This window comes from Ipomoea triloba, chromosome 6, assembly GCF_003576645.1.
Source record: "Ipomoea triloba cultivar NCNSP0323 chromosome 6, ASM357664v1".
NCBI classification, from domain to species: domain Eukaryota; kingdom Viridiplantae; phylum Streptophyta; class Magnoliopsida; order Solanales; family Convolvulaceae; genus Ipomoea; species Ipomoea triloba.
In genome coordinates this window covers 23,920,841-23,948,818 of record NC_044921.1, presented here as the reverse complement: position 1 = coordinate 23,948,818, position 27,978 = coordinate 23,920,841, and the positions used below count along the sequence as shown (strand labels likewise).

Genomic DNA, 27,978 nt, shown 5'->3' with positions numbered 1-27,978 from the left:
ACATCAGTACTACACTAATACACTTGTGATTTGCTCATTCGTCTCTCTTGCTCTCTCCTTGTTACTGTTCGTCACCTGTAGAGCGATATAGCTTCTTACCGCTCAGTCGTCAACCGGTAGAGCGACCGATTAACCGGCCGAGCGGCATCCTTCACCACACGTAACACACGTATCCGTAGCGTAATCGTAGACCCGTTTACATTTACGCTATCATATATATATATATATATATATATATAATTTAGGTGATCATAATTTCGTTGGACTAATTATAAACTCATAGATTTTTGTCCCTAAAATCACTTTGGAAGTAAATAGCAAGTTGATAATCATTTATTATTAGTTTTACTACATGTATTCTGAATCCCTACTCATTCACTTTTACTTCCTAATGTGACAACCATTGATAATTATTTTCATTTTGTCGGTCTAAATAAAATATATACATTAAAAATTTAAATGAAAAAGTATAATTATAGAATTTACATAATATTTTTCTTCGTCGTGAATGTTAAGTTTTTCAAATCATTTGTACTGTAAATTCTCTCAAATAAAACAGAAGTCAATTAATAATGATAATTAAGAATCTAAATAAACATATGCACAACAATACTTATCACAAACAAATTATTTGGGATAAAATACGAACATGTAATTCACAATAAAATAAAATAAAAATAAAAACATTTTGGTACTGTAAAATTCAGCTGCAAAACACAAAAGTGTCACATCAGAACGGTAACTAATTGGAAGATACATATGACCGCAGCATATGCTACACGGACTACTAGGTAACTGCTTGGTTGAGTAACGTTGTACTGCAACGACAAACTGCGATGTCCGATTAATCAGTTCGTTTTTTTCGGTAAATCCTACAATTGCATTTGTTTCTCCTCTTTACCCTTTTCCAAATCCAACAAGTTCTCATCAGATTTTTAAAATGTTTGATAACCAAAATTTTACAACTTCGTCATATGTATCATTTTTCTTTTTTTGATAATTTCGTCATATGTAGCATAAAATTTATAATCTCAGCGACTCTTCCCAAATTCACGATGAAGTAAATCAGATTAATATAATTTCGAAACTAAACACTAAAATGTATATTTATACACATAAAAACTCAACAAAAATCATCAATGTTTGTGACAAAAATTAAACTCCACATTGCCACTAAAAAATAATTTTTAAGTAAGACTTCTCATCTATTATACCAGTGTCTTAGGGGCATCATCGGAATGTTATTCACTCAAAATATTTAAAAAGAGATTTTTTTTACAACGGAAAACCCGCAGCTATTAATTGAGGATGTATGCTAGATAAACCCACTGAAATTAAACACATAGTTTTGATGTATGAGAACTATGTTCTACCCACTTGTCAATTATTTTTGAAAAAAAAAAAAGGAAATATTTTCCAATAGTACTGTTGCTAATCTTTTTATTTTTACTAAAATTGATACAATTCAATATAACATGGAATATGTATTTTAAGATTATATTGTTTATTTACAAACAAGCTAACGTTATAAAATGGGGAAATATTAAATAAATATATTAAATTGACCAAATATTGCAATTAAATCTCTAATATAATCAAACAAAGTTGCAATTAAATACACTACATTGACAACAAATAAAATAAAAAATTTAAATGAGTCAAATAGCAAGTAATAAGTTGGTTAGTGTTTACGTGGCCTTCACTATCTTTGTTAATGGTAATCGACAATAGATGTACTTGAGTGAGTTCGCATAACAAACAACATAGTTTGATTCATTAATGTTTAATGACTTTAATAAAAACATAACACCATAAAATTTTAAGTTTGTAATATATACGGAGTATTAAATTGACCTGTTCATTTTCCTATTAATTTTTAGTAACTTTAAACCGTTAATCTACTCAAATTGATGTCATCATATCAATCTTTATTTTTTATCCAAATGTGATTAAATGATTCTTTTAGAATATAATAGTAAATTAAATTTTTTTCCCGTAACACCTAACTGTAAATAATAAATGCTAAAATGTTTATGTAACGGTGTAAACTAAAAGAGTCATTATTTAATGCATACTTTTCTATTTTGATAGAAAAGCATAAATAATAATTAACAATAAGCTCCAAACTTTATGATACAAATTAAATTACCTAAATACGACTTGAATTAAATAAATATCATATTTAATTTAAATTTAAAAATAATGTTAAATCTCATCAATTAATAAGGAGAACAAAACCTTAATTATACTCCGTAAATATTTTTTGTCGGTTCAATTTATTTATAATTAATTTTGATTAGTATAAATTAGGAAGCAGACCTTCCAAAACCGGCGGCCGACCCAAGTAGTGAACACGTATATATCATCATTGAAGGAAAATCCAACGGCGGAAATCGAAAAACCACTGTCTAATCCAACGGCATTGAAGCCATACCCATACGCGTCATTGCAGGGCTTCTCATGAATCTTTCATTCCCATCTCTCTTTTAACTCGAACTCACATATACATACACTATATCATATCTTATTTATCACTCCGTATTTGTTTCATATATATAATAATAATAATATATTCAGTAATATTTTTTATATTTATATATAAATACGTATATTTCCTCTAGGGTTTCAGTAGTTTGTTGGTTACAGGGAGAGAGAGAGAGAGAGAAACAGAAACAGAGCGAGTTTGAAGATGCAAACGGATAAAGGTTCTGAATCGCAAGAGAATAAACAACCACCGTCGCCGCGAGAGGCCGAGCACGAGCCGGAGAAGCGTCAGGATGGGGAGCAAAAGCAGGCGGTGACGGGGGCTGGGGCGAAGGTTGTTCCGGTGGCGGCGCAGCAGCAACAGCCGCCGTGGGTGCCTATGCAATACCCCGCGGCTGCGACGGTAATGCAGCATCAGATGATGCCGGCGCCGCATTATCCGCCTCACTACATGCCTTACCACCCGCACTTCCTCCACCACGCTCCGCCGCATGCTCAGCCTCAGCAGCAAGGAGGATCTAATGGCGAGAACAGAACAATCTGGATCGGGGACCTTCACAATTGGATGGATGAGGATTATTTGCGTAGCTGTTTTGCCTCCACTGGGGAGGTATAATCCATATATTCATAATTCATACGCACTTTGGTTTCTAAATTTGGTTATTCCCCGCGTATTTATTGGTTATTAATGTCGAATATGGATCTGGCTTCTTTATTACTACTATTAATTGATCGGAGTTTCTAAACGTATTTATGCCAGCGATTACCTTATCTTAGATTACAAATATGCAAGTAATGATGAAATAAGAGGTTAATCCTAGAAAGCTAACGGCTTTTATTGAAAAAGGAGAAAACTTTAGCTTTCTTGTTGATCTGCTAACGTGAGCATGATGTATTGCATCATCTCTTTGGAAACACTATGTCAGTGTTCTTGGATTGACTAGTAATTATAGTTATACCGGATTCTATTTGATCCTGCCTATTTTGCATTTAATACAAGTTTTCAAGCTCACTTATATATAAAGTTTGGAATTATTTATTGCATCATAATTGGAATTAATGGAAGTGTTGTGTCTTGACAGCATGTTACTGAAAATGTCATTTGCACCCTGGTTTTCTGTCAAAATTTTTCTGGATGTAGTTGCAATTCTATTTGCACTAATAATTAAGCAGTTTACATTAGAGCGACTTGCAGTCTCAAATGACTTGGCTTACCAAATCTGTGAGAGAGGTTAGATTGTTCTTTAGGACAAGATAATCACTGCTGCAAAATTTTAAACTTTCTGATAAATCTGAGTGCCGACCTCAAAAGTTTGCCACTTACCAACTTTGCATTTTCAAAGTAAAAAACAGATTTTGAAGCCTAATAAGTGGCTTCATAAAAAGGATTTTAATGGTCTTTGTTATTTGTGAGATTGTAAAAGCATTTGTACCTAATGAGAAACATAGGGTGCATGAGTTGTTGAAACGTAAGGTGCGTCATTTTAAAACCTTAGATGTGTGACTTGTGTCTTAAGGTGCGTGACTTGTGTACTTAAGGTGCGTGGTTTGTGTACTTAAGGTGTGCAGTGTGTTCTCAACTGAAGGTTCACCATTTAAAACCTTTAGGTGCGTGGTTTGTGTTCTTAGCTTAATGTGCGTGGTTTGTGTACTTAAGGTGCGCCGTTTTAATGCTTAAGGTGAGTACTGCCGCACCTGAACCCTTCCCTATATATATATATATATATATATATTTATAAATTGTGAAAATTGAGTTTGGAAATGAATTTGGAAAGTTAGAGAAATGTAAAATTGGAGAAATAGGAACCTGAAGAAATAGAAAACAAATAAATGAAATAAACAAGCCCTTACTCTTCCATCCCACTTTGATTATCCTATTTACTATTTATTGTTTTATTGGAAAAATTGGCTAAATTTAACTTTAAGTTTTTATACTCTATATTTTTAAATCAAATGAAACAACACTATGATTACATCAGAGTACTATTTAAGAATCCCAACTCAAAATTTTAAACAAAATATATTTGAAAACATTGGTCAAAATTATATTGTATTTACTCTGATGCCTCCCTAATCATGAGTAAATGTAAATTTCAATGAGTACTTTGTCTTCGTAATGTTCTTTAAAATTTATGTTGCTTGAGTTTTCATTTAAGCATCATGAGTAATAAGGAACAACTATCCCTATTAACTTAGCAAGATTTTATTTTTTTTTTGCTTGACAAGTAACAAACATTTTCATATTCTGTTGGATGGCACAATGAATTGTACATCCAAACCTAGTTATGATTTTAGGTTTCCTTTGGAGATTTTTATATGATGGATGTTATCTTACAAAACTAATTCTTGCTAACATGAAAATAATTACTTATGCAGGTTGCCTCCATTAAGGTGATCAGAAACAAACAGACTGGTTTCTCAGAGGGATATGGTTTTGTAGAATTCTATTCTCATGCTTCTGCAGAGAAAGCTCTTCAGTCATACTCCTGCATTTTAATGCCTAATACAGATCAACTCTTTCGTCTGAATTGGGCAACATTTAGCATGGGGGAGAAGCGTTTAAATAATGGTTCTGACCTTTCTATATTCGTAGGTGACCTAGCTGCTGATGTTACTGATACCTTACTACTTGAAACATTTTCTAGTAAATATCCCTCTGTTAAAGCTGCTAAGGTGGTCATTGATGCCAACACTGGCCGTTCAAAAGGTTATGGATTTGTAAGATTTGGAGATGATAATGAGAGGTCACAGGCCATGACGGAAATGAATGGTGTTTATTGTTCAAGTAGGCCTATGCGAATTGGTGCAGCAACACCACGGAAATCCTCAGGGAATCAACAGCAACTTCCTTCACAAGGTATGTGTGTGTCCTAATAATTTCCGAGGTCAGTATGTGTGCGTGTGTGTGTGTGTGGACTGACTAGAAATCAGAGCCTCACACTATGCTTGAAAGGGAGTTGTTGAGTTGTTGCAGAAAGGGTAAATGAAGATTTACTAGAAAAAAAAAAAACATCTTCAGAGGTTCCATGGTCCATTATTTTCTTGGGTGTGGCATAGGAATGGGCAGTGGGCGGCTTTAATGCACATATTCTAAGTTTTTAATCCAACAATTGGAAGGCTGTTGGAGAACCTTTAGAAACTTTTGCTTAATATTTAAAAAAGAGCCTCTTGAGATCCTCACTGATTAAGTTTTGAAGAGCAAGGTAAAATTGCACACCTGATTTGTTTCCTTTCTGTTTCTTTCTAGTATCCCATTTCAATATGCATTTTTTAGTGGTTCTTAGACTTCTGCTAATTAGAGAAAGCCATGACCATAATTGCATTATTGACTTCAAGCAAATTTTTTCTAGCGAGTCACTTCAATAGAACAAGGGAAAATGGGTTGTCATTGGATGGTAGTTACCAATCAAGTAGAGGAGGATTTACAAGCCTTGTTTGAAGAAGCTGGATTATGATATATTATGAAACTACATTGTGTCTCAGCTACTATTTTTTTTTCCTCATAAGATAATAATGTCAATCACCATAATAACTGGTTTAGGTGTATTTGAGGGAGATAAAAACAGTAGACCTCCAATTGCTTTCACAAATGCACTCTTAGTTGGGAACACATGCTCTACTCATGTCAGGACAGTAGCTTTTTCAGAAAGCTGCAGGTGTTGGCATAGTGAACTTGTTCCAATCTTTGTCTGTAAAACCATGAGTAGGATCCAGGGTGCTCATATATTGGTTTAATTTTACTTCATTTGGATTTAATATGACTTCAGTTTGATTTATTTTAATTTTGTGATTACGTGAACAGTCAATTATAAGGATTACTATGCTTTTGTTTAACTGACTTCCAACATATTCCAGTTTAGGCATGTAGATCTGGTACACTTGTATGGAACCTAATATTACTTGGAATGTTGTTGTTTCTTTACGTGTTAATTGTTACTTGGACACCAAATTCACAATATTTGCAGTATGTAGCACTCAACTCTACTATGCTTTCATCAATGGTTTGAGTGTATGGATTCTATTCTCCATCCACAGAATCCATTTTTTAGAGCAGGCAAAATTTTGCATTGTGTAACAACATACTACAATCCTCATCCTTTATGTGCACTGCTACTGTCCAAGTTGAGAACAACTTGGGCAGAGTTTGCAGTGTTTCCATATTCACTTTCTAAAACTGGATATATGGTAGGTGGATATTCAAATGGTTCTCCAGCCCATGGGTCACAATCTGATGGAGATTCTTCTAATACAACGGTTGGTTGTCTAACTTTTTTCTTTGGAATATTGTGTTTCCCCCCCTCTTACCGTCCTTTGCACTAATGAACTACCCTCATAGATTTTTGTTGGAGGTCTTGACCCAAATGTTAGTGATGAAGATCTTAGACAGCCTTTCTCACAGTATGGTGAAATAGTTTCTGTAAAAATTCCAGTTGGAAAAGGATGTGGATTCGTGCAATTTGCTAACAGGTTTTCTTTCCATATCAAACAATTTGTTGAATTATTTACTGGGGTCAGTTTTTTTTTTCCGCTAGAATGATCTAAGTGAAAATTTGATCCATCTTGCAGAACTGATGCTGAGGAAGCATTACAGAAGTTGAAAGGCCTTGTAATTGGAAAACAGACCGTTCGCCTTTCTTGGGGACGAAATCCAGCACATAGACAGGTAATCCCTCTCTTCTGATTAATGCGTTTATGCTTGATATGAGAATTGTGGACACATGGTCTTCAAGTATCACACACTTGAACAAAAAATCTTGAGAAAACTTATTAATAGCACTAAGATTTTTTCTGCAAATTTTAGAGGTTTAGAGGCGAAAAGGTTACTAGAGCCACAAATTAAGTATTTTCTCCTTGGATTGATTTTCTTAGATGTATTCTTGCAACTTGCGTCTCTAACTTCAGGCGTTTGAACCTTTTGCAGTCGAGATCTGATTTCACGAACCAGTGGGCAGGGGCATACTATGGAGGACACTTCTATGATGGCTACACTTATGCTTTCCCGGCCCCCCATAACCCGAACATGTATGCCCCAGCAGCGTACGGGGCTTATCCAATGTACGGAACCCACCAGCAGCAAGTAAGCTGAATGTCTGCGCCCAGGAGGACTACTTACAGTTGAGATGGCATTTCTGGCCATCTATTTGATTCATTATTTGGGCATGTAGAATTTAGTTAACCCTCCAAACCAGGAGTGGCATTGAATTTTGACGTAATTTAGGTAGTTTACCTAGGAATTCTATTAAACATTTAATTATAAGTTTGGACCAGACATAAAAACTTCATTGGAATAAATATTGAGCTTGCAACATTATATATGGTTCCATATTATTTCCCCATGCTTCATTTACATTACTTTATTGTGCTGTGAACATAGATGGCATTGGCTCTGTTAACTGATAAATTAGTTGCAATTGATAAACTAGTTCGTTGTAATTAACAAGTTAGTTGATCTAGAAGAAAGTGGTTCAGATCTAACTTGATTAAGGTGAACCTTTACAAAACAAAGAGATTTAGTTGATTAAGGTGAACCTTTACAAAACAAAGAGATTTAGGCTAAATTTATCCCTGACAATTTTTTTTAGGCTAATTTAGTGCAATTTTTTAAAAAGAATTATTTGATTTTGTTTATTTATATCTTTTTTTGAATATGATATAAAAGTGAGATAAAGTGAAAATGTTTTGCATAGATGAAGAGAATTGTAAATTTGGTGATATACCTTCAATTGTCAATTGTCGTATAATGGACATTTGCAATTCTGAATTTTTGTCCCTATAAACAAATTAAAGGCACATAACATGTTAATTATATACACATAAAATGATAATTACAATTCAGATAAAAATATTCTTAGATTAAAACTTAACATGAAGATAGTCACACAAACATTAAATGATGAATGATAATATATATATATATATATATATATATATATATATATATATATATATATATATATAATTTAGTTAGGAAAGTTGATTGTCTCACTTTGCTTCATCAAAGGGCGCACATCATTCTACTTCTCGGGTTGTTGGGTGCACATCAATTCCTAGTATTATGGAGTATAAATTTCAATTTATTACTAACTATAATTTTGTCATGAAGTTGAAATACAATTTAAAATAGAAGAGACAAAATGTTAAATCTTATCATTAATTTTGATTACTTAGGCTTTCTAGTCTAGGGAATAATAGTGAATTTTAACAAGTCTATTAATGAATGAATCAAAATCTACAAACTAAAAATAGTGTGATTTGTAACATATTGAATATAAATACGCAATTTTGCCCTCTAAAAGAAGCAAACAATCATTAGTTGTAGTTGTGGCAGTTTAGTGTGATGCTACGCGTCATTTTCTCCGTTGCTTATCTGACACGTGGATTTGGAGATAAATGCCCGATTTGTTAAAAATAATTTAAAAAAATTTGTCCATGCCATTATTTTTATTCCGTATTATTTTAAGATTAATTATTGAAGTGCGGTTAGATTAACAACAGGTGGCCGTTTTGGGCGATCTACCGCGCAACACGTTACCGTCGTCATGCCTCACCTTTCGCTCTCCTTTCTCTCTCCTCTTCCTCCTCCCTCACGTCCCTCTACCACTCATCTGCGACTCCACCGGAGCAGAATCTCTCCTCGCTGCGTTAGAATTGAATCTTCTGATCCTTTACTCTCCTCGTCTTCATCTTCCAAGCAGCCGACAGTTGTCGTCACCAGAGAACGCGGCAAGAACGGCAAACTCATCAAGGCTTTGGTACACACTCACACACACTCTGTCTCTCCTTCTCTGTGTATTGATAAGAGGATTCGCATTTTCTGTTTAGCGGTATATTTTGACGTTTTAATTCCTAAAATGTTGTGGCGTTGGTGAATCTACACTTGTTCAGTGATTAAGTCAATGACTGTTTTGTTTTCTTCGGGAGATGGAATTTACTGTGTGCTTCGCTTGCCGTTTACTGAGTTTTGTAGAGATGGAGTATCACATTAGGTATTTGATCAAATGCCTGAACAAGTGAAGCTGTTAGTTAGTTTGCACCCTTGACCTTGGAGTTTTGACAGATCAAATGGAAAACAACTGGCAAATAATAAAATATGTGTAAAAACTAAAAACTACTCCGTATAAGATACGGCTACGTCTATTTCATTTAGGAGTATACATATTTATTTGTTCTGCTGAAGAATAGAATGAAATTTGCTGGATGTTTAGATTTTTTCTTTCTTCTTTTAGATGGTTCTTCAGCTAAACAGTACTCATGAAGCTAACATTGATTTAGTGGAGCTCATTGATATATTAAATACTCCTCACTTTAGTTGTACTTGTCCTTTTTCTTTTAGTGTATTTTATGTTTAGAATTACATTAAAGTAAAAGTTAGTTTTGAGCATAAGCTGTGTAATAGTGGCACTGTGATATTGTCAAGAAGTTTGTCGGCAATATGATTTGATTTTCAATTTTTTTTTTCTATTCACATAAATGTGGAGGAAAAAGGTGCAATCCCAATTCAATTTACATGTAAAGAGGAAAAATGAGACTAGAAAGTGTATTCTTTTCATAAGCCACAAAAGAAGCTAGCTGTGACTGGGTTTTCAAACTTCCGGGCGCTCCTCTTCACTAGCATGCATCTAGCTCATTTCAAACAGAAATGCAAGCTTAGCCCCTTGATCTACATGGCATTAATAATGAATTGGGCTTAAATGACACCTTTCATCATCTTGTACAGGCAATACATGGGATTGATTGTCTTGAGCTTCCTCTCATACAACACACACACCTACCTGATTTGGATAGACTTCCTTCGGTGTTGAGTCGTAAGTTTTTGTTGTCTTTTCTCTAAGAGATTCCTTTCATTTTCTGGTTTGACATTATACTTATTTTATTTCTCTCCTTTTAAAAAGTGTTTACCTCATATATATCAATCTTTACATCCACCAGTTCGCAGTAAATCCTGATTTTTTTTTTGCTTCTACAAATGGCTTTGTTGTTTTGCTGGTTCCCTTCATTTTTAGAATTTTAAGACCAAGCTTGCAGTCCTTAAAAAATGGATAAATACCTTTTTGTATATGGTGGCTTCTAGATTTATAATTTTAAATTTTATGTTCTATATTCAGATGATTTTAGTGTACATTTGCATATAACAAGTTTTTACATTTAGCAGCCTTTATCATCAATATTGTTATCTTACTTACCCCAAAGCAGATTAACAGTTTGATCTTAAAATGTGCACAGACTTGACTTGATCTTAAGCTTATCTATGCTTAATTATTTTACCAGTTTTCCCCAAGTTCCTCTACAGCATTGAGATCCTCATATCTCAAAATGAGTCTATGTATGTTGATTGCAAAAGTTAATTGCCCATCTTTCAGATAGAAGTTGTCTCCCCTATCTGAATCTAATTCCTTCCAGACTCTGTTTTTGTTGTTGTTGTTGTTCTGTCATGCTAATGTGCTTTTCTCGTATTTCTTGTGCCACCAGAAAACACCTTTGACTGGATTGTCATAACTTCACCAGAGGCTGGTCTGGTTTTTCTTGATGCTTGGAAGTAAGGCCTAGCTCTTTGATATAAGATATGTTTAAGCTTGGTTCAAGTGCTTTTCCATCTAATGAATGCTGAATAACCCTAAATTTCTGTCTGAAAACACTATATTTATCCTTTTGATAATTCCATAAGAATAGAGGTGTTATCACAAATAGTTATAAAACGTGTTCTTAGAAAGATGAAAAATTACAGAAATTTGATGGACATGAGAGTTGGTCAATTTTTTCTTCAAAGAAAATATCATGCCATTTCATGATAAAAGTTTTTGCCCTGGACTTCTTTTCTCATGAATTAAAAGCAATGATTACAGTATCTACAGCTTCGAAGTAGGAGGAATATTGCTAGTATCATCCTCATATAAGCCTTGATAATTGGCAGGGTTAATCTGCCGTTCAAACTGTGTCCATTCTTGATGCTGCTGTCATTTCATTTTTCAAATATTTACTATGTGAAGTGACATTCCTTTTTCTGAGGTCTGAAGAAGGACTTATTCTAAATCTTCATATAGGGTTGCTGGAACCCCAAATGTCAGAATTGCTGTTGTTGGGGCTGGTACAGCTAGCATATTTGATGAAGTTACTCAATCGTCAAAGCAGTACCTTGATGTTGCCTTTGCACCATCCAAAGGTAGGCAATAAGATCCCTTTAAAAAAATCCACTTTAAACATTATCTAAGAACACACTGCAGTCCCAGCAAGTATATATTGTGAAATTGACTGCTTAAACTAAAAATTGAAGAGTATGCTTTTGTCCTGTTAAATATTTTGCTGATTGGCACTAAAATTGCAATTCTTTTTTCATTTTTCAGCGACTGGTAAGGTTTTAGCTTTAGAGCTTCCTAAGCATGAGAATAAAAGATGTACTGTTCTATATCCTGCTTCAGCAAAAGCCAGTGGTGAGATTGGTATGTAAAATACTAGATACTTTCTGATATTGTTTCTTGTTTTTCCTCTCAATGTCATCTTTTACTCTTTCTGAATTTAATTATTGAAAGTTGTTAGTAATAAGACTTATAGAAAAAGAATGAGAGACTTATTAGTAATGAGAGGATGGACATACCAAGATATCAGAGAGCAGGATTATATCTTGTTCTTATTAATGTAGAAATAAAAGAAAAGAAAGAAGTGATCAAGTATGTGGAAATTTATGGTTGTTTGCTGAGGGCCACTCTGCTGCTGCTGTTTCTATGCAGCAGTTGAAGGGGTGACTAATGGCGCTTCTTCTGTTGATAACAGAGCTTGTAAGTTGTGTTTGACAATTAAATTTAACTTAGTTTAAAATCAGTGTTCGATAAATTTTTCCAGAGGAAGGCCTTTCAAAGCGTGGATTTGAGGTTACTCGGTTGAATACATACACTACGGTAAACTATTATTCCTTATTTGTTTTTCATGAACTGATGCTGTGAATTCCATATTGTTCAGTGCTTTAACAGAGTTAATTTTTTGTACACAATTATCTTCCCCATATTACAGGTTACTCATGCTAAGTGACTAATGAAAAAGGACAAACAAGCTAACCAAATTGCATCTGGTTCCTACTAATCTCCCTCAGTTCCTTGTAGGCACCCATCCAACATGTTGATGAGGCACTTCTTAAAATAGCACTATGTGCTCCTGTTGTTGCAGTAGCATCACCTTCTGCCATTCGGTAGGTCACTCACTTTCATTACAGACTTGCGGCTAATGCTGAGAATCTCATCAGAACTCTCTTTCAGATGCATGTTATGCTGCTGTTTCATTATGTAATTGTGACTTGTGAAATACTCCCTTGTTTTGGTCAGAGCAAGAAGATTCTTCTCTTTGTTCTACTTGTGTGCTATCTTCTTGATGAATGGCTTCAGTGACTCCTTTCTTCTCTTCATTTTCCTTTCACAATCCTCCATTTTGCTGAATATTTATGTTTTCATAATGGAACAGTGCATGGGCTAATTTTGTTCCAGCATTGGAAGAGTGTGGCAATGCAATAGCATGCATCGGTGAAACAACTGCTTTGGCAGCTAAAAGACTAGGACTGAGGAATGTGTATTATCCGGAAAATCCTGGTCTTGATGGGTAATCTTTTGTTCATAACATAATTCACAGATAAAACATTTTTTTTTCTTGGGAAGTCGTTGTGTCATGCTTTAGTATATTCTCTCAACTGTATTGTCTGTGTAGCAGGCAGCAGAACTTCCCCCTAAGGGTGAAAACAAGCTATTGAATATCCACCTATTAATCAAATACTTCTTAATTCTATTTTCTATTCATTTCCAGGTGGGTTGATAGCATTCTTGAGGCCCTGGGAGTCCTTGAGAAAATGCAGAGTGTATAAAAAATTAAATGTTGTATCTTCTGTGTTCCTAGGTAATTTATTGTCCCTGAACTTATCATTCAATTTCAAAGACAAATATGCAACTTTGCAATTTTGATACCTCTCAATTATGCAATTAGAAAGCCTATGCCTTCATTTGGGAATCAGAAGGTTGACCAAGAATTTGAGATATAACACTTGTTTTTAGATAATGCTTTAAAATGGGACCTTAAAACTCTGTATAACTGTGAAAATATGAGCAAGTGTATAGAGCCTTGCATGGCTACTGTAAAGAGCACTCTTTTCCATTAAGCTGATAACAGTTATGTGCTGCAGATGTTTATCTGGCAGGGAGTTTGCTGACGAGGCAATAAAAGCATTGGCTGGAATAATGTTTTTCAGGATATCTTCAGCTGTATATATATGTTTCAGCAGGTCATTCTGCTGCGCGAGTGCAGATATCCCACGTGGTTCTCTCGAGTTCTAACTGAAATGTCGCTTGCTTGACCATGTACAATTGAATGTCTAGATCTGTATGCAGTTAAACTTTAGGATAGTTCCTTCTTTATCTTCTGAAAAATCATGTTCAGTGTCTTCCACCTATTTGGCATCAGTTGCCTTCTTGTAGCTGATATTTTAGCCTCTCAATTCTATATCATATATATATATTTTTTTATGAGGTTTATTCCTCACCCTGTGACCCTAGCCGGCAAAGGATCACAGGGGGTAAACCAGCCTAGGTTACCCATAGCTGACCGGCTCAAACCCATAGCTGACCGGCTCAAACCCAGGGGTTTGAGGTTCGAACCTACGACCTCTCAGTTGTAGGTGGATCTCTCTTACCACCTAATTCTATATTATATTCTTTCTACATTTTGATGTGCTCACTGCGTGAAGTTATCATAGCATTGATAAGTTCATTAAGTTGTATTGGTGTAATGGAGATGCACCATTCGTTTCACATCCTTGTCATTTTTTAAACTGTATAAAATAATGATATAATGCAACTATATGCTAATGTGAGAAAAGAGTAGGTTTCTTAGCTGGTTTTGTGTAAACGGATTTGTGTATAAACGGATCAACATAATAATATTAATGGGTTTTTTAGCCGGTTTTGTGAATTTTCTGACAAAATTACTCCTTTAATAATAATAGTGGTGAATTTTTTTATTTTTATTTTTTTAAAAAAATTGATCAAATTATCCTTTATAATAATAATAGTGATGAATAAAGTTTTTAAAAATTTTGACCAAATTTTTAAAAAAAATTCCTTTGTTTATTTGGCCAAAATTATCCCTTATAATAATAATAGTGGAATAATTTTTTTAAAAATTTTCACCAAAATTTAGCACGTGCGTAGAGTTGCCACTATGGAAATCAGTAGGTCACACTACTTGTTTATGGAAATCATAGGTCGCAGTTGCATATAGAGTTTGTTCGCGTGTCGTGTCTATCACACCTTCGAGCTACAAAAACAAAAATGGAAGTACAGTATCAGTATCAGTTTCAGCTTTAGCTTCCTTCTTGCTGCATCAATAAAGGTATGGTCCCTTGTTTGTGAATATACAAGTCTCTGCACATAAATGTGCATTGAAATCATAACAGAATATGAATATCGTGTAATTGCACGACACAGTAGGGACAGAAGAGCTATTTTGTTTTGGTTTACCTGAAGGGAGGGGGAAGTTTCCCTTGAAGGAAAGATGAAATCATAGTAAATGCTCTTTCTGGTTGGTAGCTAGGAGCTGAATGCCCAGCTCCTCTTATTGTAACCAGTGTCAATCCCTTGTACCCCTCCACATACCCTCCCACATCCTGCCAATCATCCACAACAAAATATAACCTTTAGCGCTACCTAGCATAGCAGTCTTTTCCTTGTAAAATATGCTGGAAACTCGACAGCTTAAATGTTTATTACCTTGCAGCCATCACAATGCCAGGCCCGCCAAGCAACCTCGACAGGTAGTTTCATGGCTTTTATTGCATACCTGGTTGATGCTACTGAAAGTAATGCATCTGTGTCACCACTGCAGTTTTTTCAATGTGGAAATTCATCATTTCATGTCGAGGTTTTTACTTTTTATTGATGCAGCAGTAAAGTAAAGAATCAAGAGGATAGGACTATAGGACTTATTACCTGTATATCCATATTTTTAGCTTCTTTGCAATGAGCTGCTTGACTATGGGCAAGGTTGTTATTGCTGAGTCTTTCCAATGACTCGATCCAACTTTCGGACTGCAGATTGATTGTTTTCAATGAATTCCATCACTTCTCATTCTTGAATGTAAAGTGATTTGAAACAGACAATAATATTGATGCAATTGCAGAGTGGAGGAGTACCTGCAAACTATCCAAAAAGTTTTGATGGCATGGAGGGCCTTCTGCACCTCCTCTTGGTTGAGGTAAGATATGACATAACCGGCCGAGCAAGGATTATATCCCTTTATAGATCAAGTTCAGTTCATTCTGTTAGCTGACCTGATTGATTATAAGCAAAGTGCAGTGGGAGTAAATTAGAGTTGAATGAACACACACACACACTCACCAAACCATGACATTGTTGTTTTGGGACATCATTAAAGCAGTAATTAGTGTAAATGTCAGCCAGGGAAACAAGTCCCATCTCCATAACTGCTTTGGCTTGGTACAATCCGCAGGTGGCTGAGATGTTCATATGAATGTAGTCACACTCCTTGGAAATCACTGAATAGGTTTCATCTGATATCAAAGCATGGGTCCATAGATACTCATAGATTGATTTTAGGGTTATAACTATATCCAGTAAAGGATTCCCAGTCTGCAAAACAAAACTATGATTATATATGTTTCACAAAACACGATTGTTTGTACAATCCAACTATCAACTTAGAGGCTTTTAGTTGAGATGGAACACATACTTCAAGTAAGACAACAGAATCAATCAATCATTTGAGTTTTTAATTTACTCACAGCAATGCCTTTGAGGTTGATGAATGGCCGATTTGGTTTGTTGTTGTGAGCTAGAATGGTGTAAGCTAGCTGAGGAACAAAATGGCCGCCATAGCTCTCTCCCGTTATATAAAAATCCCTGTTTTTATAGTGAGGGAATCTCTCCAGCCAGTTGATGAGAAAGGTATATGCATCCTTGGCTGAACTCTTGTCACCTGTGATGTCATAGTCGGAGCTGGTGTTGGAATAGGAAAATCCCACTCCGGCCGGTGATTCCAGGAACAACATATTTGCCACTGTACGGTAATTGGATCAGTGAATTTGACTAGTTGATAGCAATAGTTAATTGTAGAAAAATGTTTACTAAATTATCTGTTAGCTGATAGTATTAACTAATTAGGGGATAAGCTAACTATGTTACTCGATAGAAACTGATATTGAATTGCATACCTTTGTTCCATGAGTAATCGTTTTCAAATAACGTTTTTCCATCGCTGTTAACTCTGAAAGGTCCAAGTTCATCCAGTGCTCCAGATCCAAGAGATGAGCATCCTGGCCCTGCATTTCTCAACAAATTAGAACACAAAACCTTAATTTCTGTAAATGTGCAATCCAGCTATCAGCTTAGACTTTTAGTTGAGTTTGGTATCAGAATCAACTTCATGCCAAAAGTAATGTGTTCGAATCTCCTGTCACTCGATAAAAAAGAGACTATGGTCCATGTGAGGAAGCATATAATATATAAATATAAATGTGCAATACAACTATCAATTTAGGTTCTAATTGTACCTCCGGTGAGCCACAAGACCAGAGGATTGGTGGAGGAATTGTGGGGTGATTCTGCGAAGTAATAAAACAGAGATCTTCCGGCCTTCCGGTCGACGGTTACATAGCCGGAATACTGGTTAAACTTCACTCCCGCAGGTTGCCCCGGCAAGGCATCAATCTTGTCAGCCTCCATTGATCCTTCTTGAGCTTCAATATTTGCTGAAAATGCAGAAATGGCGAGTTCAGCGTCTTCAAGCTCAGGCCACTCTTCTGAATGCTGTGTCGATCGAGACATGATGAGGTTGTAAAGGTACTCAGCTTGGCTGCTGCCTTGAATATGAAAAACCCCATTTTGGGAAGAAGGTAGCAGTAGCAGTAGCAGCAACCATGAAATCCATGCCACCAACTTCATCTTTTCTCTCTCTCTCTATCTATCTAATAATGCAAGAGGCAGAATAAATTGTGGTGTGTGAATTCTACAGTGGATTCAAGTCATGTTCATACATAAAAAGTCCCACCGGACAAAACTCTGTATGAGCAGAAGGAGAATTAGATGGTTAAGTAAAAGAATTGTGTGGTCCAACAAAAACTCAAATGTTCATCAATTCACACTATAAGATTTGATTCTGATGGTTTTACTAAGGCACTAAGTCCAAAGAAGTAGTCCAAATAGGTGGACTTGTTACTAATAATCGAATGTTGATATGTGGATTAAATGTTAGGATCATAAACCACCAAGCTAAAGAGGTTATAATGAAAAGAATTTCTCCTTTTTTTCCTCTCTCTATAATAATGGGAGAGGCACAATAATATGTGGTGTGTGAATTCTACAGTGGATTCAAGTCATGTTCATACCTAAAAAGGAGTATTAGATGGTTAAGTAAAAGAATTGGTTTCCAAAAAAAGTAAAAAGAACTGTGTGGTCCAACAAGAAGAAAAATGTTGATAGAATGAATTCACACTGATGTCATTTAATAAGATTTGATTCAATCATTTCATGTTGCCCCGTAACCATCATATTTTTTACATAAATATTTGTTAATACATGTTTTCCGCGAACCAAATTATTTTGTCTATGTTCCTCCGATTTGGTCAAATATGGGCATAAATATTTTGGGTAATCTCCCAGGCTCAAGCTAGCTATTTTATTCAAAGAAGTGCCTATAATTTAACAAGGGAATTAATCACTGTGTTTGACAATGAAAAGTAAAACAGAAAAATCTTTAATACATTATCTGACTTCGTATTTTAGAATATATGTTTTGGACATCCCACTCCCTTATTTTTCTAAGCCCTTGATCTTGTAGTCAGTGTCTAAAAATTAAATATATTATCATATTTTAAAAATGATGCTATGATAGTTTTCAAAAAAAAAAAAATGATGCTATGATATATGTGTCATCTGCAAATAAAATAGTCAGTAGAGTGTTTCAAATCTTGACAAAATCTGAAATTTTAATTGTTTGTCGTAACTCGTAATTTTAAAGTATATTCTTTTATTAATGAAAATGTAATATTTTTTATAAATAAATAAGTATTATATTTTTATTAAACTGTATTGTTTAATTTTTAATGTATTAATAAAATATTAATACTAAATAATATTACATATTTAAAAGTCATTTCATATGAAACAATTCGCACCATACTAATTGTAATGTTAATTCACAAACTAACAAATATCAGTCATGCACTATTTCTTGTTAAGTTGATATTTGTATAATAGCTCATTATTGTACAATATCTCACAAATTATACAAGAGAAGTGAATCACAATAAAAAAAAGTTATGTGTGAGATTGCACCGAGAAGATTTTGGCACAAATTTAACATGTGACCATTAGTATACTTCACACTATTTCACCACGAGTTCTACTATATGAGCTCTTAGTCTAAAATCTGTCATTTGTACTTTCTAACGTAGTAAGTAATGATAAATTATCTTTATCTTGTGAGTTCCAAGACAAATGCCTATATACAAAAAATTTAAGCGAGGGATTAAAAGTTGAGAATTCAAGTAATATTTTTGCTTGAGCACCCATTCCAAGCCTATTTGTTGCGTGCATTGTTTTTTTTTGGGTGACAAGGAGAACGCAGAACCAGTAAGTGATGGCGTGCACGAGGTAAATTCCGTTTTATAACCCTAGTGAGCAAATTATTACATGGATATATATAAAGTATTTTAAGTTGTTCACAAGTGACCGATTCAAATCAAGAAAGCTAATAAACTGCTTTCACTAAAAATTAAACATGCATGGACCAAATCAATTAATAACTTAATCAATTTGATTGAATTTACCTCATTTGTCGCATTATTCTTTTAACGAGATTTTCTCCCGCCCCGCGCCCTGTGGCATTATTGAATAGTGGGTTGGTGGTCTCATAGTGCTAGACTACTGACAAATGGCAATGATTTCTTGCCGACCTCAAGCTCAGGCCACTCTTCTGAATGCAGCACATGCATTTTAATTTCCATTAATCGAGACTTAATCAAGTATCCCTTTATACTACACATTCTAGCGTACTTCAGTATTATGATCTCTCAGGTCAAAAATTCGTTAATCAGTTGAATTGTGTATGCTATCTGGTTCTTCTAATTATCATAAAATATTGATGAATTAGTTGAGTTGTGTATCTAGCTTATAAGTAGTAATGGTGGAATGGATATGCACCGTACCATTTATTTCATATCTTTAGTCATATTGTTAAACTGTATATAATAATGATATAATGCAACTATATGCTGGTGTGACTTGTGAGAAAAGAGTAGGTGTCCATTCCAATATTAATGGTGCATGCAAGTCAGAATTAAAAAATTAATAGCCCACGAATGCTTTATACTTTTATTTACGGAAAAAAATTTGCAACTATATATGGAAATTATGTTGGAAAAATTTTCCATAATACAAATTAATAGAGGATAGAGAATGAATAAAACTGGATCATTTGGTATCTTCAAATGTATAATCACTTTTCTATAATTCTTTAATCTCCATTACTAAGATATAAATTCAAAAAATACATACAATTCTTGTATTGGTCTGTCAAGAATTTTCTTTCGAGATATGACTTTGATCTCATCTTCCAAAAGAAAAGGAGGACACATGTTTTTTCAGGTAACTTAAAGTGGTCGGTTAATCAACGTTTAGTCTTACTTTCAGCGAAAGGATAATGAACAATAGAAGTGTATAGGCGGTGGAGAAACTAGAATCATTTGAATAATTCAAGATACCTCTTTTATGACCTTAGATCAAGCGGGTTCATGGAGTTTAGAATAGTCATTCAAAGTCGAGAAAATTTAGATTATAAAAAAATAAATGAATAAAGGAAACATGACACATCTGCATCGCTGTCAAGAGACACAATTATCAACCTTTGTTTTTATGCATGCATGCCCAATATTTTGCCATCTTTGAATGTGTACTTGCTTGTGGTTGCCCATGTTTGAGATGGAGATTCTCGTACCTACTTTTTATATTATTATTGCTATCAAGTTGTTATTCTTATGCCAATATTAAATAGTATCTCTACCAAATTCAAATTCAAATAGGAATCCAATGAATTTAAGCACTACCAAGACTTGTTTATATTCTCATAGTAATTGAATTTCCAACCTTACAGTTACATTAACCGTTAACTTACTAACTGTTCCAAATTACTGAACTGAATGTCCAAGGGTGCGACCCGGCCCGACAGAGTATCTGAGAGGAGGTAAATCATGGTAATCAGCTGAACAGAAATGGTAGAACTTTATTTCTAAGTTTTTCTTCTTTGTTTGTGTTGGTATATGTTAAGCTTTTGTCCAAAGAAGGTATGGTGGTCTTTTTCCACCTTAAAATATGCTAAGTTTGAGGGAACCCATACATGGTTTAGAATGAGGAACATGTGAAATGAACATGGCATTTTGGATAGGAGTAATAAAATATGGTGAATATAACAATGTCAAAAATTGCAATTAATTGCCATTGGCTTGCATATCTTCTCAACAGTTGAACATCTTTGGATTTTCCTTTTTTTCCCAAGAACAAAAGTTGGCAACCATGTGTCTTTGGCAGCTTTTTGCATCCACACAACCACTCCATTTCCCTCTGTTCTTCTGTAATTCAAATCTGTTTAACAAGGTTTATGGATTCTGTAGCCATGGAGTAATAATTTTGTTTGCATATACCATTCGGTATCTCTACTTCTCTACCATTTTTTTGAATTGCGTTCACAGAGTTTGACTCTTTTATGTTCTTGATTGCAATCTTGCATTTACTGAGAACTGAGGAGTTGTTGATTTTCTTTATATGAATTTAGATATGATTTCCTGTTTCTAATAGCAGAGTTCATTGATTTTTCTGGGAAGTGGAAAGAAGATGAGTACTAGAGTCTGGGCTAATCTGCGTTCTAAGAAAGTTGCTTCAATCAAGGATGAAAAAGTAAGTTCATTTCTGCAATCCTCTATGCATTAAAGTCAGATTGTTCCTTTCCATTTGCTATTTTCATCAATTATTTGATGCACTGTGGAATTTCCTTTCATTGCCATTATAAAAGATGCTGACTGCTTAACTACTTAAATAGCTCCAAATTTAATCTTCTGGGCAGTGAAAACTGAAAATTTCCTGTAAATTGATCAAAGTTGGATTCTTTCAGAGAAAATCTGTGTGGGTTTTTGGATTCTTGTGTCAAGACTCACTAGGGAGAAGATACTGCAAAATTTTAAAAATTGAAGAAGCTTCTCTGAGGTCTATATGTGTATTTTTGAGCCCTGGTTAAATCCTTGAATAGCAATACAGAATGAGGGTTTCATCCTTCTTCTTGCTTTGCTAATCGCATAATTTTTGTGTGTGTGTGTGTGTTTTTTTTGAGTGACGAGAGAAACCCGCTAAAACATCCTAGGTTGCCTATAGCTGATCAGTTCAAACCAAGAAGACTAACAGGCCGCTCCAACTTGACCAATGTGGCTAGGGTTGCCCCGTGATTTGTGTATTTTGTTCTTCCTTCTTCTTGCTTTGCTAATCGCGTGGATTTGGGTATTTTGTTCTTCAACATCTTAGATAAAGATAAAAGCTGTTTCACTATGTCTGTGCTTTTAATTGCCTTTGAGTATCAGTTTGTGGGTGCTTTATCTCTTTAGTTGAGGCTAATTCTTTTCTTGCTTCAAGGACAAAGTGGAAATTCAAAGTAGCAAGAGAATGGATTCAGGGAAAACCAATACGAATCGCAGAAAAGCAATCAGAGAAAGAAAATCGACGTTGTTGCATGATGTATGTAACAACAATTGCCTTTTGGATTGTACAGACAGCGTAGTTTTAGTCCCTCGTTTTGGTTTTAATGTTGGCCTGATGCTCGCTCTATCTGTGATGAAATCATCCTTAGGTTGATAAGCTAAAGAAGAAACTCACACACGAAGAAAATGTCCACCGAGCTCTTGAAAGGGCGTTTACAAGACCTCTTGGAGTTCTTCCTCGTCTACCGCCTTATCTCCCATCTTCTGTTAGTATCTCTTCTTTTATGTCTTCAAAATTTGCTTTAGATTAAACTCTAGCTTGAAGTTTATGCTAATTGAAAGGAACTTCTTAGTTCTTGAGACTTGAGAATACTAAAAGTTGAAGATACTACTCGAACTTTAATTGACAGCTATATGAAATCGCTATGAATTTAGTATGATTGCTTGTTTAAAACGATACGATGGTTTGATTTGGATAATGATTATGATTTATGATTATGAACTAAAAATCTAATAGACGTTGGAGCTTTTAGCCGAGGTAGCTGTATTGGAAGAGGAGGTTGTTCGGCTTGAAGAACAGGTTGTGCATTTCAGGCAAGGGCTATATATGGAAGCTGTCTATATGAGCAATGTGGATGAACTAAACAACCCGTGTAAAAGTTCCAATATCGAGAAATCAGAGCTCTCACCTCAAACAGAACTAAATTCGGGTAATCTCATGGAATTTATCCTAATTCGTTGATCAAAAGTTCCTGAATTAAACTTGGGGTTGCAATTACACTTTGCAGAGAAGTAGAGAACTAATCGTGCTTCGTTTCAGTTTTAGATGACAGGCCGTTGAAGGAGAATCAACTCCGTGTTGCCATTAAAAGCAAGCAGAAATCTGTGAACTCAAAATCTCGAACTAAAGTAAAGAGATCAGTGGAGGATGGTTTAGATGCTCAGAAAATGCAGGTAATTTAATCACTTTTCTTGTATGCTGATGTGAATTTCAGGTGCAGTTTAATGAATATGGAATCTGTGATCCAGCTCGAGGGAAAGATAATGGAACGTGAGAATGCAGACGAAAGGAGTTCTGTAGCTCGGGATACAAAAACATTATCAGGAGATGATAATCCGAATAAAATTTCTGAGAGCATTGTAAAGTGCTTATTGGTTATTTTCTTCAGAATGAGCTCCAAAAAGAGCAGAAGCTCAACAGAAACTCTATCTTCACTTTCAATGGCTTCAGAGTTTAGTGATCCATATCGAATCTGTTCGAAGTTTGGGAAAAGAGATATCGGTCCATATAAGCATCTGTTTGCTGTTGAAGCTGCATCTATCAATCCCAATAAATCGACTATATCTGTGTTCCTAGTTCGCAGATTGAAGTACGTGCTAATAATTACATTCATTCGAATCAATTTTGATCCATTCATCGCTGTTTTTCTGATGACACTGTAATAGCAGACTCCTGCTTGAGAAACTTGCTTCAGTAAAACTCGATGGCCTTACCCACCAGGAAAAGCTCGCCTTCTGGATTAACATTTATAATTCATGCATGATGAATGTAAGAGTCGAGTTTCCTTAACATATGTATGCTGTTTTCTTCTCGAACGAGCCTCGAGTAAATATTTGGTTTCGCTGTTTCAGGCATTTCTGGAGAATGGAATACCAGAGAGCCCTGAAATGGTTGTGGCATTGATGAACAAGGTATATAATTCCTCTTTAGGATAAATGACAATATATATGATCTGATAATCATATGATATGTTCTTATTAAGCTGAAGATTTCTGATTTCGTCTTCGAATTCTAAGGCAACTATAAACGTTGGAGGCCACTTCCTGAGTGCAATAACGATCGAACATTTCATTCTCAGGCTGCCTTATCACTCGAAACATGTAAGCCCTCTCGATCCATTGTCATCTTTTCTTGAACTGCCAGTGTTGAGCATATATAATATATAAACATAAATGTATATCCAGCTATTAGTTTAAGCTTTTAGTTGAGATGAAACACATGCTTCAATTTGGTATCAGAACCAACCCAATGCTAAAGGTCATGAGTTTCAGTAACAAGTGTCTGTTTTTTATCTGCTAGCACCAGAGCTGCACGAAGGGTACAAAAAACGATGAGATGACAGCACGAAGCATCTTCGGGCTGGAGTTTTCAGAGCCCTCGGTTACATTCGCCCTCTCGTGTGGAAGCTGGTCATCCCCTGCTGTAAGTTGATCAGTTTCTCTGCAAAATTCTTGTAGTATAGTTACGTTTACACTCGTTATGATTGTTAGGAATGTATATACCATTTCTGGGAATCTAAGGTGCTGAATCAAAGTTTTGGTTAACAAATTAAAGGTGAGAGTTTACACAGCATTGCGAATAGAAACCGAGCTAGAAGTGGCAAAAAGAGAGTACCTTCAAGCATCAGTTGGGGTTTTAAGGAGCAAGAAATTGGTGGGCATTCCTAAACTGTTGGATTGGTATCTGCTAGACTTTGCAGAGGATTTCGGGTCGCTAATCGATTGGATATGCCTTCAATTACCAAGAGAGCTTGGAAGAGAAGCCATTAGCTGCCTCAGTAGAAGGGATGATAATGATAATGAGCCTCTTTCTCAGGTTCTGCAGGTTATGCCATATGACTTTAGTTTCAGATACCTTCTGCACATGTAATTTTTTTTTAAACTTGTTTTGGTCTCTTTCGCTTCTCAGATTCAATAGTTTTGGGGTTATAAAGTTTATAGTTACATACAGGCCAGGTCAGGTAATATTATAGAATTGTTATAGATTGAAATGTGCATTCTTCTTGTAAGTTGTAAGTAAATTTTGGCCATCTCTTTGGAGGTTTTATCTTCCAAATGATTTTAGATGTCTGGAATAAAAGAAAACTGTTTAAAAAGATCTTTTTCTTTTCTCCTTTCTGGCGGTCTTTACAAAAAATCATTCTGACAAAAAAATTCAAATTCTTTTCTCTCCTCCACATAAGTCATGTTTTTTTCAAAAATTGTGAAAAAAATCACTGTTGTGGTTACTCTAAAACTTGATTGATGGAAGACAATTTTAATTTGTTGCATTCCTAGTCAGCATCATATCATTATATCAATCACTCATCAAATCTATTGTAGGAGTAATAAACATTATTAAACAATAAGAGTGTGCTGTATTCCAAGATAAAATTGTCTCCATCAAAAACAACTCATCACAATTCATAAACGACAGAGAGGAGAGTATATGGCAATATAATTGCCATCAATTCCGATGCCATAAAACATGCATCCAACAATAAATGTAGGTTTGAATTTTGGAACAAGCTAGCAGCATGACAACATTAGGAAACCAGAAGGTACCAACCACTTGCGGCATAACTAATTCTCTTGAAAATAACAGCTAAGAAAACTGGATTTTTATTTTTCAATTACTATAAAACTTACAATCATTATCCGATGGTATGCACGGGATAAATTACACTATGCAATAATCATTAAATCACGCATGAGAGGTAATTGCTTTAGACTTGTGTGACATGTATGTCTGATCGAGATCATACTAACAAGAATTAAACCCTAATTTTTATATTCGAGAATCATGTTTCACCTACTTAGGAGTAGCAATTGGGCTATGAAACCATGAGACTCAGCATGGTCTTTTGTTTGGTTTTACTAATTATATTCCTAGTACGTAATAAGTAATGAAATTAATAAATGAATTGCATGTAAATGGATGCATGATAGAAATAGGCAAGTCAATTTGGTTGGGACTTGGAGGGGACAACGTGGGTCCCTTTGCATGTATGCTAGCTAGCTGCTCCACAGTCCAATTCTCATCTCTTGGCCTGTGTATAATAATATCTCCCTTTGACCAATATAATAGCAAGCACAATTATCTTTCATTTATCTGTTATAAATTAAATATCTAAATCCTAAATGTCATTGCCAAGTTCATTCAACATTATAAAATGTCATAGTCCGAATACAATACCTTAATTTTTATTTTTTTTATCTAAAAGAAATTATTAGATAGCTCACTTAACAACACTGAAAAATTATAATTTTTGTCCATGAATTAACAACAAAAAGATAAATCACTGATGTATAACGAATGATAAAATTTAGTAAATCATGATAATCAAAGCTAAAAGGTGACAAAGTTATTTACTTAATTAAATATGAATGAAGAAATCATCAAAAGGCTAAACTTGGCATTTTTAGTCAATATATAATTCTGTTTATATCTATTTTTTTCTTTTCATCTTTTGTGTTTATAACTATTTGTATAATAGAAATAATAATAGTGTTTCCCTGGTAAGGAATAAAAACAGCTGTGCAAATACCAACTCTGCAATACAATTGCTTGTTGTCTCCGGAGTCAGTGAAAACTTCCAAAATCTCCGCTGAAATTCTGACCACTATCTGCGCTGCCTCTTTGCTTTCAAACTACAATCGTGTGCCACTCTGAAGTTACCGTGCAACATATTTATCGCGAACAAAATAAAGTTAATAATATCTTTATAAGACTTGATAATATATAGTTGCATGGGACTGAAACGAGATCTAAGCGTCTCCGTAAGAGAGTTAATACATATCATCTGAACATAATGTGTTTGGCCTCAAAATTGTCTCTTAATTATGATGTAAATCTCAATTTGTTTGGAAAAAAGAAAAAACAAATATTACGCGCCTCTGCTCACGCACCCCAACGAGGAGTACCTTTTTATTCAGGACATAACGCTCGAAAGTCAAAGCAGTGTCTGACTCGAATCGCGTGAGATTCGTCCTGGCTGTAAGTGGGGCCCGGTCTACGTGTAACTCCTTGGACTCTTCCTCCAAACCAACCGGTTTGTTCAGACCAATAGATCTCAGGCGTTGGTTGGCCCGACCGGACTCCCACAGCCCTTTAGATTTGAATTCTATTTCTCCCCTGCAATTTCTCCACACTACTTCCAGGGGCCCACTTTCACTTTTTCCTTTTTCTTTTCCTTTTTTTTTTTGCTAAAGTTTTAAACTAGTGCTAATTAAAATCACATGATTTAATTAAGATCATCCAATATAATACAACATTACATCTTGAGAACTTCTCTTTTAGCAAATTATTTTTCTTTTAAAAAAAAAGCAAATTATTTATTCCCAGGCCAAGGACACATTTTAGCAACACGCAACAATTCTGCAACGTTGTACGGAGACGTTGTACAAAACAATAATAACATACGCAAAAAGTAAAACGACAACAAACCCCACATCGATTATACGACCAACGACGACGAATTCAAACCCAGGGAATCACTACTACGAGTTAACGAACAATTAGAGGCAGTTCAATGAACCTTCTGCGTGCCATGCATGGACACTAGCTAGCTAGCAAGTCAATGCGTCGTCGACGACTTGGTAGATGACAAATATAATGGTGGTGATTATACGTCGCCATCTGGGAATCCCAAAAAAGGACAAAACAGAAGCAACGAGGACAGATCTGATCCGAGAAAACGCAGACACCTAAAATGTGTTTAGTATGTGGTTAACAACTGGTTTGGGATCTAAGCACCGATTTAGTTAAGAGGGCATTAACTCCCACCAACTCCACACTACTCCCCACTTTCCATGAAACCACCATAGCACTGTTGTTGTTGCCTGTTGGACTACCTAAAACCGTGGGTCCACTCAAATTTTTATGACTTTCTTTGCCGCATGATTCACACCCATCTAATACCACAAACTGCCCAAACTTCATAAAAAAAAATATTATTTCTTTGTCATACAACTGATATTTTGAGTTGTTCTATGATGTTACATA

General features: G+C 35.0%; 4 protein-coding genes and 1 long non-coding RNA gene across 10 annotated transcripts; 4 read left to right on the top strand and 1 right to left on the bottom strand.

Annotated features, from left to right (window-relative positions):
- The first annotated feature begins 2,576 nt into the window (after positions 1-2,576).
- On the top strand, positions 2,577-7,812 carry LOC116022311 (polyadenylate-binding protein RBP47-like). The gene is made up of 6 exons (XM_031262957.1): positions 2,577-3,094; positions 4,861-5,341; positions 6,674-6,738; positions 6,821-6,951; positions 7,051-7,147; positions 7,406-7,812. The coding sequence occupies exons 1-6, from the start codon at positions 2,690-2,692 to the stop codon at positions 7,568-7,570; spliced, it is 1,344 nt and encodes a 447-aa protein (XP_031118817.1). The 5' UTR covers positions 2,577-2,689; the 3' UTR covers positions 7,571-7,812.
- Positions 7,813-8,975: 1,163 nt separating this feature from the next.
- On the top strand, positions 8,976-13,982 carry LOC116021694 (uroporphyrinogen-III synthase, chloroplastic). The gene is made up of 10 exons (XM_031262160.1): positions 8,976-9,236; positions 10,202-10,289; positions 10,954-11,020; positions 11,526-11,644; positions 11,826-11,921; positions 12,322-12,377; positions 12,579-12,664; positions 12,934-13,068; positions 13,270-13,359; positions 13,643-13,982. Exons 1-9 carry the CDS (start codon positions 9,024-9,026, stop codon positions 13,325-13,327), a joined length of 918 nt encoding a protein of 305 aa, XP_031118020.1. The 5' UTR covers positions 8,976-9,023; the 3' UTR covers positions 13,328-13,359; positions 13,643-13,982.
- A 656-nt stretch (positions 13,983-14,638) lies between these two features.
- Positions 14,639-17,636, bottom strand: LOC116021949 (serine carboxypeptidase II-3-like). Of its 3 annotated transcripts, none has more exons than XM_031262485.1 (9): positions 17,025-17,636; positions 16,686-16,793; positions 16,257-16,531; positions 15,853-16,104; positions 15,648-15,748; positions 15,444-15,542; positions 15,225-15,333; positions 14,976-15,121; positions 14,639-14,879 (listed from the first exon to the last, which is right to left on the bottom strand). In XM_031262485.1, exons 1-9 carry the CDS (start codon positions 17,413-17,415, stop codon positions 14,819-14,821), a joined length of 1,542 nt encoding a protein of 513 aa, XP_031118345.1. In that variant the 5' UTR covers positions 17,416-17,636; the 3' UTR covers positions 14,639-14,818. The 3 variants fall into 3 exon arrangements, with proteins under 3 accessions (XP_031118345.1, XP_031118346.1, XP_031118347.1); XM_031262486.1 differs by having other exon boundaries at positions 14,639-14,772; positions 17,025-17,633; XM_031262487.1 differs by lacking the exon at positions 14,639-14,879 and having other exon boundaries at positions 15,085-15,149; positions 17,025-17,634.
- Positions 14,777-15,907, top strand: LOC116021950. Its single transcript, XR_004099100.1, has 3 exons — positions 14,777-14,847; positions 15,232-15,268; positions 15,635-15,907. It is a non-coding gene; the product is annotated as an uncharacterized LOC116021950 (long non-coding RNA).
- A 3,251-nt stretch (positions 17,637-20,887) lies between the features above and the next one.
- LOC116023067 lies at positions 20,888-25,090 on the top strand. 4 transcript variants are annotated; one of them, XM_031264030.1, is made up of 12 exons: positions 20,888-21,176; positions 21,328-21,423; positions 22,150-22,251; positions 22,364-22,480; positions 22,732-22,924; positions 23,035-23,168; positions 23,244-23,584; positions 23,664-23,763; positions 23,847-23,906; positions 24,012-24,095; positions 24,295-24,417; positions 24,550-25,090. In XM_031264030.1, the coding sequence occupies exons 2-12, from the start codon at positions 21,361-21,363 to the stop codon at positions 24,862-24,864; spliced, it is 1,632 nt and encodes a 543-aa protein (XP_031119890.1). In that variant the 5' UTR covers positions 20,888-21,176; positions 21,328-21,360; the 3' UTR covers positions 24,865-25,090. The 4 variants fall into 4 exon arrangements, with proteins under 4 accessions (XP_031119890.1, XP_031119891.1, XP_031119889.1 ...); XM_031264031.1 differs by having other exon boundaries at positions 21,325-21,423; XM_031264029.1 differs by having other exon boundaries at positions 20,894-20,929; positions 21,325-21,423; positions 23,041-23,168.
- Positions 25,091-27,978: the final 2,888 nt, after the last annotated feature.